General features: G+C 36.6%; 1 protein-coding gene across 1 annotated transcript in view; it reads right to left on the bottom strand.

The window, feature by feature from the left end:
* Positions 1-2,413, bottom strand: part of LOC147602337 (uncharacterized) — a 35,655-nt gene extending 33,242 nt beyond the window's left edge. The window contains exons 1-2 of the mRNA XM_086739898.1: positions 2,404-2,413; positions 481-1,355 (exon numbers count right to left, since the gene is read on the bottom strand). Coding sequence (XP_086596024.1) covers positions 481-1,355; positions 2,404-2,413 — 885 coding nt within the window. The remainder of the gene's footprint in view (positions 1-480; positions 1,356-2,403) is intronic.
* Between the last annotated feature and the right edge of the window lie 10,873 nt (positions 2,414-13,286).

A 13,286-nucleotide genomic window follows, 5' to 3' on the forward strand; every position in this document is an offset into this window, starting at 1 on the left:
CCACGATGTCACTCCTACAGGCCTTTCCTCTTATCCTTATCCATAGATACTCAACTGTATCATTCCCAACCCCAAGCTCTTCAACGTCAAAACAGTCTTTAATATAAAGGGCCACACCACCACCCTTCCTTCCTCATCTATCCCTTCTGAAGAGCTTGTAGCCTTCCATCACAGCACTCCAGTCGTGGGAGTGGTCCCACCACGTTTCAGTAACGGCAACCAGGTCATAGTTATCCTGCCGCACAATCGCTTCCAGCTCCTCCTGTTTGTTACTCATGCTGGGTGCATCGGTGTACATGCACTTCAGCCGAGACGGCTGCCTCAGCCCCAGATCAAGCACCGTTCCCCTGGGCTCTTCCCTTGAGGGCCTTGTTTTGTCCCCTTCCCCCTTCGTAGCTAGTTTAAAGATCTGTTGATAAGCCCCGCCAGCTCCTGTGCTAGGCTTCGTTGTCCCCTGTAAGAAAGGTGGGTTCCACAAACAGAAGACAGGCCAGGGGCCGAGTAAACTGCCCCATGATCAAAGAACCCAAAGTTTCTGTCTCGACACCAGCCTCTAAGCCAATTATTCATTAATGGAACTTTCCAAGCCCACTCCGTGCCACTCGCTGACCCTGAAGGTATAGAACAGAAGATCACTTGAGCTCCTGCTCCTTGAACCAAACGCCCTAAACCCCTGAAATCTCTTTTCATAGTTCGTAGGCTTCTCTGTGCAATTTCATCACTGCCCACTTCAACTATGAGGAGTGGAAAATAATCAGTGGGCCTAACCAGCTGTGGGAGTTTCCGGGTTATGTCTCTGACCCGGGCCCCAGGAAGGCAGCACACCTGCCTACGGGTAGGGTCAGGCCGGCATATTGGGCCCTCTGTCCCTCTCAGAAGGGAGTCACCTACAACTATCACCCTTCTTTCTTTTTTGGAGGAGGCAGTCTTCAAGCGTGGCTCCGACTGCCTCACCTTATGCAAGCTAGGAGGCGGCGTTCCCACGTCATCCTCACTTGCCTCTCCCTCCGGTTTCAGGACTTCAAACCTGTTACACAGAGGGACCTGGGGAACCGAGGTAGGTCGGGATGGGGGTTGCCTGCGACGCCAACCTGGGACCTGCTGCCATCCCTCCTCTTCTCTCAAGCAGTCCCTCTCCACTTGACTATGGCAAGGGAGAGTGTCCACTACTCCCTCAGTCCGCGGGGTGCAATCTCTGCGTCTTTTTCGCAGAGAGTCACTCCACCAGTCAATCTCCCGCTCGCACTCTCTGATACTCCGTAACCTCTCTATGTCCTCCCTAAGCTCCACCACCAGACTGAGCAGCTCATCCAGCTGCTCACACCTCGCACAGGTGGCATCCTTCCCGTCCTCTCCTGGCAGCAGCAGGCACAGGCACTCCCTGCAGCCAGAGACCTGAACTGCCGCATTTTTGGGCAGACCTTCTTTCTGGGTTGCCACAGTCTTCTTGGGGGAAGCCCGCTTCCTGGTGAGGACCATGTTTAAAGCTGTGATGTCAGAGCCTGTCAATAGGAGAGCAGGTCGCCCGAGAAAAGACTAGATCCAACTCCCACTCCCTCTGCTACTGTATTGAATGCTCTCAAATATATTGGGAGACTCTATATGGAGTTAAAAGTTATTCATTGTAATTAACAGTCTTCCAATTTTAAGAAAATATCTAAGCAATATAAAAAGGCTTAATTAATAATACCGTTAAAATTGCTATACATAATCTTTTTATCCTCTACCTTTTCTCTTTGTTACTATCTTTAGACTTCTAATGCTGACTGAGAAGGTTTGGCCTTTATCAAGCAAAAAGGGGGTCACACTGAGTGATCAGTGCCTGATTGTGCCTGTTAGGAGGAGTGGGGTGACCATGGTGAATGTTGTTCCTTTGGCCCAAGAGCAGGTGTTATACTGTAAAGTGCTTCAGTTTGTCTTTAGGAGGAGTTGAACCTTCTGTTTCAACACAGTACAAAATTCTCCACTTTTGAAAAAAAAAATCCATGTAGAGGTGTAGCCTCTTCATATCTGATGAGTAAATAAACAGAGAAATGTGTGGGTAAAGAGGAATTTATGAACTCTACTAGATAAGGACAGGACACAATGTGCTAAATGTTCAATAGTATATAAAAAACATCTGAATTACCTTGGACCTTTTTTTGATGATATTCTGAGAACATTTGTACAAAAAAAAATAATAGCTGGAAATATTTTTTACTCTTACTATAAAAACCTGCCCTTTTTCAAATCCAGTAGCTGTGTGAATTATAAATTTGCAATGAGGTTATATTACTATTTTTGTAGTGGCAACGTATTCTCACACAGGCTAGACATTAATTTTACTTTTGTATATTTTCAATATGACTTTCTGAAATATATAGTTATAAAATAGCCATTAGATTGTCCAGTGGTTGATTTTACCTGAATACATGTTTAGGATTTCTGATATCTTAATACTGTGGAGAAAAACAGGCAAATAGATTTTTTTATTTTCTCTTTCACACATTACACATTTCAGTGTAGTGAAAAGGAAGAATAGCAGAATTTAAGCAGCCAAAACCAGTATCTGGCAAAAGTTTACTTTCCAAAATGACAAACATCACTGAATTATTAAATCATTTTTTTTCTTCCTTTAAAAAAACAACAACAACAACAAAAGCTGAATAAGTAAAGCTATGTGAATACATCTGAGATTGCCTACCTGGCACTTTGAATAGCCAAAAATACTATACATAAAATTCTGACAACCAAAGCCCAAGTCTTGAACTCTGACATTTTGTAAATGCTGGGCCACTACTGTAACCTGAAATTTCATTAGGTCTACATAAACTAGTGTAAATTTTAAAAAGAGCCAGATTCTGTTCATAAGTTGGATATTCTCCAGATCTTACTCTACTTTTCTATAAGAAAAGTCAGTCTTTGACACTCCATTTCTAACTGATGATGAGTTAAACTCTTCGCAAACAGTACTCTAGGTATTTTTTCCTCTTTACCATCCTCTCCATAAACTGGGTCTAGCATAAAGTCATCTACAGCTAAGGTATTTGAAAATTGTACACAAAATTCATTATTTTGTACTGAATGCACAGAACTGCAGAATCACAGAATGACAGAACAGTTGAGGTTTGAAGGGACCTCTGAAAGTCTTCTGGGTCAAGATCCCTGCTCAAGCAGGTCCCCTTAGGGTCTGTTGCTCATAACCATGTGCAGATGGGTTTTGAATTTCTACAGGAAAACAGACTCCATAACCTCTCTGGACAACCTGTGCCAGTACTTGATCATTCTCACAGTAGAAAAGTGTTTCCTGATGTTCAGATGGCACAGACTGTGTTTCAGTTTGTGCTCATTGCTTCTGGTCCTGTCACTGGGCAGCACTGAAAGGAGCCTGGCTGCGCCTTCTTTGCATCCTCCCTTCAGGTATTTGTGTACATTGATAAGATCACCTCTGAGGCTTATAGTCTCTAGGCTGAACTGTCTCAGGTCTCAGCCTTTCTTCATAGGAGATTGTCGTGGTTTTGTTAGTGAGGGGGGCCTAAGGTGGTAGCTTCTGTAGAAAACTGCTAGAAGTCGCTCCCCTTTGTTCAGTGGACTCAGCCGGGCCTAGGGCGGACCTGCTGCTGGCCAAGCAGAGCCAATTGGTAGCAGAATGTCCCGTGATAACGCCTCTGCGATAACGTATTTAAGAAGTGGAAAACAGAAAAAAAAAGAGAGAAGAGAAGATGTGAAGAAGCTGAGCGGGGGCAGAGGCGCAGAGGGGGAGGCGCAGGCCTCAGGGGCCTTGCAGGCCTCACCCTCTGGCCTCTTGCCAGGCAGCCGACTGGGCCCGACTCGGTCCAGCCTGGCTGCAAGAAGTGGAGAGGAGATGAGAAGTGAATAAGATGTAAAAAAGATCCTGAGAGACATCTACCAGCCTGTTGTGAGGAACGGCTGCAGATGCCAAGGTCAGTTCAGAAGGAGGGGGAGGAGTAATGTGGCTCCTGGCCATGATTCCCCTGCAGCCTGTGGTGACGACCATGGTGGAGCAGGTTGTCCCCCTGCAGCCCATGGAGGTCCACGGAGGAGCAGAGATCCACTTGGAGCCCATGAAGGACCCCGTACCGGGGGAGGTGGATGCCTGAAGGCGGCTGTGGCCTGTGGAGGGCCCGCTGGGACAACTGTTTTAGAGGGACTGAACTCCGTGGAAGAGATGACCCACGCTGGAGCAGTTCCACGAAGGACTGTGGCGTAGGGGTGGGACCCCACAACAGAGCAGGGGAGGAATGCGAGGAGTTCTTCCCCCAATCATGAAGCAGCGGCGTGAAACAACGTATGATGAACTGACTGCAACCCCCATTCCCTCTTCCCCTCTGTGCCACTCAGGAGGGGAAGGTGGTAGAGATAATGTTAAGCTTGAGAAGAGGGAGGGGTGGGGGGAGGTTATCTTGTTCTCTGTCTCATTATCCTGCTGTTTATAGTAATAAATGAATAGTTTTTTCCCCGAGTCCAGTCTGTTTTGCCCGTGACGGTAACTTTAAGGATATTCTCCCTGTCCTTATCTCAAACCTCGAGCCTTTTTTCCTTATATTTTCTCTCCCTGTTCTCTTCGAAGGTGTGGGGAGTGAGAGAGAGACTGCGTAGTCTGGTCCCGATCAGGGCTGAACTACGACAGAGATATGCTCCAGTTCCTTAGAATTTGTGTACTACAAGAGTACTGGAAACTCTTATGTGTGTTTATTTGTATAGCTACAATCTCTTGTAGGAGAGAAAAAGACCTGAGGTGTCAGCAATAAACTATGATCTACCCGTTAGATTCACTAGAGCTCAATCTCACTTCTTCTGAAATACCTTCAATAAAGCACAAATGTATTCTCTTTATGATATCTGTAATAAGAACAATTTGACTTAAAAATCTTCCTCTTGTGATATGGGAAAGAGAAGTCCTTTGCACTTGACTCATTCACAGCCTTAAAAAGTTTAAAAAAAAAAAGTATTGTAAGCTTATAGTGTTGTTCAGTTTTAAATATTCAGTGTTGACCTCAGTTTTTTATTTCTCTTTCAGAAAGATAACATGAAGCAATAAATCAAACTATAAAGAGTAGATATTGTGTTTGTATCATTTCCTTTAATATTTCAAGTGAAATTTAGCAGAAAATAATTTTAAAGTTTGATTTATTAGTGTTTAGTTAAACATTAACTCCTGAAGCAGAGGAGCATGACACTATTAGAATGTATGCTCATTTTTGGAAAGCTCGAGTGGTAATGCATTTAAAATTTAAATAAAACAGAGAGAGGAAATTATTTTCCTTTTAAATAAGCTTAAATGTAGACAAAACCTATTATACAGAAATAACTTTTATAGTACTATAATATTGTCACTCAAAAAAAAATAGTAAACTGGGATTATCAGAGATGTATAAAAGTAGTCACACAAATTGTTACAGTAATTTCAACATTTCAACAATCAAATAAGTATTATTAATACTGTTAGAAACAAAATAACTAAATATAGGAAATTATGATCAAAAAAAGGAAATAAATCACATGTAACGACAAAAAAAAATTCAGAAGTAGCACACTAATGCCTTATCACCTTATCTATCTATCTATCTAAAGTTATCTTTTTTTTTTTCCTCGTAGAGATTGTCCCAATGTTAAAAACATCATAAAGACAAAAAAGATTAATTATGCCATGAGATATTTTCACTAAATTACTTATAGACTCCTTTCTGGAGTTGTCAAGCTTCCCTCACAGTGAAGTTTCACTGTAGCACTTTGCATTTATGTAGTTCTAGCACAGTATGCCTGCTTTTGGTTCGGCCTTGCCCACCACTACAGTATATGCCAGCAATAATAACCAAGATACTGATAATTATAATGAAAAGAATATGATGTCCTACAGTTTATCTGCCATTAAAAACATTTTGCATGTACTTTCTCTTTCCTTTTATTTGTCGATGTATTTAAGGGGCTTTTTTCCAGAATTATTTATAATAAAAACACAAGAGGGGAAGGAAAAGGGAAAGGGAAAGGGAAAACAAAAGGGGAAAAGAAACAAAAAAAAAGGAAAAAGAAATTAAAAAAGAAAAACAGAAAGAAAGAAAAAAAATTTTAAAAGACAGAAAAAAAAGAGACCGTACTTGTGAGTATACAAATATATAATAATCTCAACAAAATTAGAATTTAGTTTTACTATTACAAAGTTTCCTGACTCTGTGAACAATTTATGAGAGAGCAGAAGGTAGAATGAAGACAGCAGTAGAAGAGGTAACTGTTAATTTAATTCTAGTAGCATGAAAAACTTGCTGTATATCATAATGTGAAAAATTTAATTTTGGAAGAGACTTTAACCTCTTTCAGCTAGAATTTGTAAAAGCCTGTATCGTAAATTAACAATAAAATGATAAATTTCTTTAGTCTTGACAGTACAACAGGATGGAAGGAAAGCTTATGCTTGAAAGCCCAAAAGGATGGATGAAAAGCAACATACTAAAGTTGAAATGGCTGGGACTGATCATCTCAATTTAAAAAAAAAATAAAAGAAAAGAAAAAGAAAAAAAAATGTATGTGTGTGTGTTTGTGAAAAATAAATGCCATACAACAAACAATTCTTATACAAAAGAATGCAATTTTCATTCACTTGAATTCAATTATTTACTTAAAGTTTTGACACTGGTAACTTTCTTTCAATGTTATGCTATTTTCAATCAATACGTTATGGTTTAAAAGCCAGGTGTTAGTAATTAGTCACCCATCACAACTGCCATAGAAAATATAAAAGAAAATTAACACCAACAACTCAAACAAAGGCAATAACATTATATTGGCAGTAATCAGGCCACATCTTTATACAATTCACATAATCAAAAGCAGATGTATAATTCATTTAGGCAATTAAAAACACATTTTAAATGTTTAAAAGCTCCCAGTTATGTCAGAGGCATAGATAATATTCATAATACATGAATAAGCGGATATATAGAATACTTGTAATTAAAAGAATGGTAGCAGGTGGAGGACAAACAGATAATCACTAACAAACAGAATCACAGAATCATTTAGGTTGGAAAAGACCTTTAAGATCTTCAGGTTCAACCACAAATCTAACACTGCCAAGTCCATCACTAAACCATGTCCCTAAACGCCACATCTATTTCTTTTAAATACCTCCAGGGATGGTGACTCAACCACTTCCCTGGGCAGCCTGTTCCAATGCTTGACAACCCTTTCAGTGAGAGAATTTTTCCTAATATCCAATCTAAATCTCCCCTGGTGCAGCCTGAGGCCGCTTCGTCTGGTTGTATCGCTTGTTACCTGGAAAAAGAGACAGACACTCACCTCACCACAGCCTCCTTTCAAGTAGTTGTAGAGAGTGATAAGGTCTCACCTGGGCCTCCTTTTCTCGAGACTATACAACCCCAGTTCCCTCAGCCACTTCTCATAAAATTTGTTCTGTAGACCCTTCATTAGCTTTTTTGCCCTTCTTTGGACACACTCCGGCACCTCAATGTCTTTCTTGTTGTGGTGTGCGGCCTCACCAGTGCTGAGTACAGTGGGATGATGACTTCCCTAGTCCTTCTGGTCACACTATTTCTGATACAAAACAGGATGCTCTTGGCCTTTTTGGCCACCTAGGCACACTGCCAGCTTATATTCAGCTGACTGTCAACCACCATCAACATAGAAGTATTGAGAATATAATGATAAAGTGCAGCGCCATCAGACACTTCATGTCAGACTAACTGTGGTGGTGCTAGGTACAGTGGATTGTACAGGGTGGATAACACATAGCAGTCTCTTTTAAAAAGTACTAGAAACATAACAAACTTATTTGAAGTAACACAAAATTAAAAAAGTCACCCAGTAATGTTCTGAACTGCTTCATGCACTTTGCAATGAATTTATGAATTAGTCATCTAGTAATCTATATTTCTCTTAAGCATCAGAAATTTGATAGTATAATAAAAAATAAGAAAGTGTAGTAAGGATCTTTATAATTTTTTTAATATAAACATTAAAATTAACACTATTCATTATGGTCCAGTGCCGGTGAGAATATGTGAGTATGTAGCTACCTTACTGCTCAGAAACATTATAAAGGAGAATAAACCTATATTGTACATTTTATGGAAACTTTTGTTTTAAATAAGTGCAAAATAAAAAGCTTCATACCGTACAAACAATAGGGATGAATAGAAATATTCACAGGCCACAATTTTTTTTTCTCTCATGACAGTTTAGTTAGGAGTTCTTGTTTTAAATTTTTATAAAGGCATTGTAACAATAAACCAAGGTAAATTAAAGGAGAAAATCATAGAATCATAGAATCATAGAATCACATGGTTGGATGGGACCTATAAAATAATTCCCTACCTTTTTTTTTTTCTCTTGTGTCTTTCTACTTCTCGCTCTCATGGAAAAAATTTCTTCTAGCTTCATTGCAGTCTTAATCAGTTCTCCTGTTATTACTTCTCACCTATTACTTCTGTACATAATCTCACACTTTTTATTTATGTGTTACTGACCCGGAAATTATGCTAAACATTTATGTAGGATCCAAATGAATTAAATTATACTACTTTAAAAACACTGTGAAACAAGAGAAGCAGTTCATTTGATAAGTAGTTAATGCTTTTAGCCCTTTTACAAGCAAATAATCTAATAAGGTTTCTTAATAAATCAATGTGTCAGTCAATAAATGAATGCGTAGCTGTTTTTATGTGAGTGGAGTGTTCAGATCAAAAAAGTGAAATGTTTATAAGTTGGGAAAAGGCAGAATTAAGGCAAGCTATGCAGTCAAATTTTATCGGAGTAGCACACTGACTTTTTATTCCATCCTCTTCAGATACAACTCTGGAAGCATAATTATTTTCATATTTTGAGGTCAGTGACCTTTTGCACAGATTTCAAGAGATCTTCCAGGCCCTGCCACTGCAGTGCAGAGTGACTTCAGGAAAATTATATTTCAAGTTTTTGTCTGTAAGGTGGATAATTGCTAGATCAACCTCCATTGTAAACTGTTATGCGATCTGCTGCTGAAAGCATCATTACTCAAGCCATGTAGATCCTGGACAGCTATTCCTGAGTAAATAGCTAATAATATTTACAATACAACAATTAATTAACTGAACAGAGAAAAATGTAAATCCCTCTTCAAAATGAAAGAAATTGCTAATTTGCACGTTGTAAATTTGATATTAGTGTTTTCTGTTTTCTCAGGCTTAGAAGAAATAGATGGCTGTATCTTATAAATGTAGTGTATTTTGTATTTTATTAGACTACAGTTGCGAAGTTTGAATTAATGATGTAACTATATATTTTTTTTTTTAGTTCATAATCTACATGAATCTCTTGCTGTCTTTCTAAAGAGGGTGGAGAAAGGCTAAAGCGACGCAGGCATCTCCTGATAGGTAAGGAATACTATGAAGGCCTCTTTCATTGTGTGATAAGTAATCCTAACTGTCTCTGTCATCTGCTGGTGATCCAGTATTTTATTTTTGCTGCAAGGTGGTATTTTATTTTCTAACAAAATTTTCATACAACTTTCATCTTATGGTACATCACACTTGGAATGTGAATACTGGAATAGATTAACAAAATTTTTGGATTTGCAATCTTGAAACAGAAACTTTGTTTTACAGACCTGCAATTTTCTTTTTTTTTCCTGCTTAAAGTTTTGCAAAAATGTAAATGAAGCTGAGCACTTATGTTAAAGTTCTGATTTAACTTTTATAATTTGTCTTTGCACATTTGATTTATTTTCTGTGGTTATCAGGGATTAATATATATTTTTTTTAAGATTGCAAAAAAAAATGTTTTACTAAAATGACTTGGCATGATTGCTTGTATTAAAAGTTGTTCACGGTGTTCTGAGATTTAGCAGAGCACTTCATTTCCAATAAATGTCATAATCATTATAGTTGCTTTTCATAGCTTTGATTGGAAATGCAATTAGGTTTATTTCCCCAAACTAATTGTTCTCTTTGTTTTATTTTGTTTATTCTTGATATTTCCTTTCATTACTGAGTGTGTTCATTCAAAACAGATGTGAGCCACCACAGAATAATATATTACAACTTCATAGTCATTTTACTGCTTATTTCCACATTTTAATTGTAAATACTGAGTTGTTCATTTGTATATTGGTATACCAGGGAGAATACTGAGATTTTTAATGACATGTGAAACATTTATTGAACTAATACAATCTAAGCTTCTATTAAATGCGATAATGACAGTCTTACAAGATTAGAAAGACTGAACAAAATCGTATCACTAGAATAATAATTTTAAATAAGATTTCAAGTTAACTGAACATGCCCTAAATCATACAACTCTATGGCTGTTTGTAGGTCAGTAAAAAAAAAAAAAAAGAGCACTAATATATTATATTCTGTCTATAATTTAAAGAAACACCACTATAAACACTATAAATAGTATCTTGGCAGAATTTAAAGAAAACTGTTCTAGAAACACCCTTTGCACATACACACGTGCCCAATCCATTAAAAAATACATCATTTACTCTTTATGTATGCGCATATTTTATATATATAAAAATATACCTAGGTAAGCAAATACAAAACACTGACATAGTTAATTTTGAAGGAATTATTCCCTTATAGAATCTGAGTCGTTGATTGTCTCAATATCAGAGGTTTGTCATCAACATGTTGAAATTTTAAAATTATGTGCTGAAACAAATGTAATAAACATTACAATTTGTTATGCAATGTAGAAAAATAAATATGTAAAAATAACCTAGAATAGCAATGCATTTGGTGACAAAAATAAAAAAAAAAATAAAATAGAATGTGTACAGCCATTTAAAAATCATCATGCAGCCATTACTTTCATAGACTTTACAGCATTCAGAAGAAAACTAAGGAAAATTATTATCAGAACTAGAAATCAAAACAAAATGACAAAATGATTTAAGAAGGTAAATTGTTTGCATAACTAAAGAAATAGAATTATATATTTAGCAGAAACTAGAAAAAGCGTGCTTGTTCTCCCTCTCTGGAATTTTATTTTGTACATAAGGTATCTTAATCAACTGGAAAATTCTTTTTTTTTCTTTTTTTTTCTACAGAATGGGAACTGGGAATTATAGTCTTCTATGCCTTGCTATAATTGACTTGCATATCTGAAATCCTACAGTCAACCTGAAAAATAAAATTAAAATATAAATTTTCATCTAAGTTTGAAATTATTAAGTCATCTGATTTAATGGTATATCTCCTCTTAATTGACTCTGTATCTTCATTTTATTTTTCTACCATGAGAAGTTAGGGAGAGTCTTCTATCACAAGCCTGCTACCAGAATGTCTCAATTTTTTTCACAAATTGCTTGCTACAGGCATGTTGTACTAGTGTATGCTCTATTTAAATGATGAATTACATTTGGTTTCTTATATTATAAAAGAGTAGATCAGTATTTATGTTTATCTCTAGTCATTTCTAGTGTATTTCCTGGTTATCTCTACAAACTCTTCCCATTTTGCCCATTTTGAATCTTGTGTCTTGGAAATATATCTATATTTTCCTCTGAGAATGCATAAATTTTAAATGTTTAAGCATTCTTTTTCTTCACATTTTTTCCAGTGCTATTAACATAATATTTCTCAATCCCATCAGAAACAGAAGCTGAAGATAAATTTTTGAAACTAAAGATATTTTATCTCACTTATGTTTTCAGAGCTCATGTAGTTTATTCATGTATAGAGCAGAAAAAGTAACAAACACTTTATGGAATTATATTTTCAGAATAATTATTTCACTATGACAATAAATATAACATGCTATTTTTTGTGTAGTGGTGGTTTTTTTTTTAAGAAAACTATGGGAAATGTGAAAACACTGTGTTAGTAAAATTTCTTAACATGTCATTCCACGTTCTGTGTAGCATTTTTATTTTTTTAAAAGTATGATTGAATACATTTTTCTCCAGTACACTATACTAGAAGACAAGGAAACAGATTTTCCTCCTGAAATGTTGACTTTTAATCAAAGAGCTACAAAATTTAGTTGACCTGTAAAAATGGTAAAAAAAAAAAAAACTTAAAGCAAGATTTTATTTTCATTTGCTTGAAATCAGTAATAACCTATTCATGAGACTTTGAAATGTACATAGGTGGAATATGTATTTATATGTGAAATGAACATAGGTGGAAGAAGTTTAATGTCTAGGAAATCTTACCTAATTGTGCTGGAAGAATAAATGCATAGATGGGCAGATAGCAAATAAACTGTATGAAGATTTTGTTTAAAAATAAGAAGAAGTATGAAGATTTTTTTTTTTTTTAAGTGTAACTCTGAAAATTTCCAAAATTTCCTAATTATCTTTCTCTAAGTGAGACCTTTGGTGTTTTCTTCTTCAGTCACTTTTGGTTTTATCTTAACCTATGTCTACTTTCTTCCCAAGTAGTCCAAATTGCACTCACAAGAGTGTAATGCTTTAATTAAATTTATCCCAAGTAAAGCTAGAGCTTGTATACTCTGTTTAAGTGCAATATTAGCATGATCTCCAGGCTCTCCTTAAGGTCCATTAGATTCAGGCATGTCTACAGCATAATTCATGTTGTTCTAACAGAAATGTTTAAGAGAAACAGCTTGAATCTCGCCCCCCCCCCCCCGCCCCAGTGAGGTCTATCTCTTCATTAATTATGACTCTGATTAGATATGGAACCAGTAAGGGCCAAAATCACATAATTAATTTAATTCTGCTTTCTCAATGTGTTTTTATACACTGATTATTGAGAAAACTAATTAAAAAAATTTGAAAGTGCGGAGAGAGGTACTGAGCACACAGAAGAAGCATGAAAGGGTAATCTGAATTTGGAAGCTTGGGGAGTAAAATAAGTAAGATAAATGTGAAATGGGAGTGTTGTATACAACTAAGTAAACTGAAACAGTCTCATATGGAGACTCAAGGCTAGTGAAAAAAAATTATATTATTCCCTCTTCATTTTTCATTTACAAAATAGGGATAATACTGTTTCTTTATTCACAAAACAGTTTTGAAAATAAATTGTGAAGCATATGCATACTGTCACAGTAACACAACATATATAAGCAGGAGAAGACTTCCATTTCTGGGGCAGGATGTAAATAACATGCAGTGTATAAAGCATGTAGTCACGGATGCAACAGTAACAAAAAGCTTTAACAAGAGTTTATTTGATTAAGTAATTAAATTCAACATCATGATATTTGTGTCAAGAATACAGAGGTATCAGAATTGCATAGAGTATCTACTTTGTCATTCTTAACTCATGAACTCGACCTTGGAACCCTGTATGAAATTTTAATAGATATGTTCTGTGTGA

Source organism: Chlamydotis macqueenii, chromosome 1, assembly GCF_036417535.1.
Source record: "Chlamydotis macqueenii isolate bChlMac1 chromosome 1, bChlMac1.mat, whole genome shotgun sequence".
NCBI lineage: Eukaryota > Metazoa > Chordata > Aves > Otidiformes > Otididae > Chlamydotis > Chlamydotis macqueenii.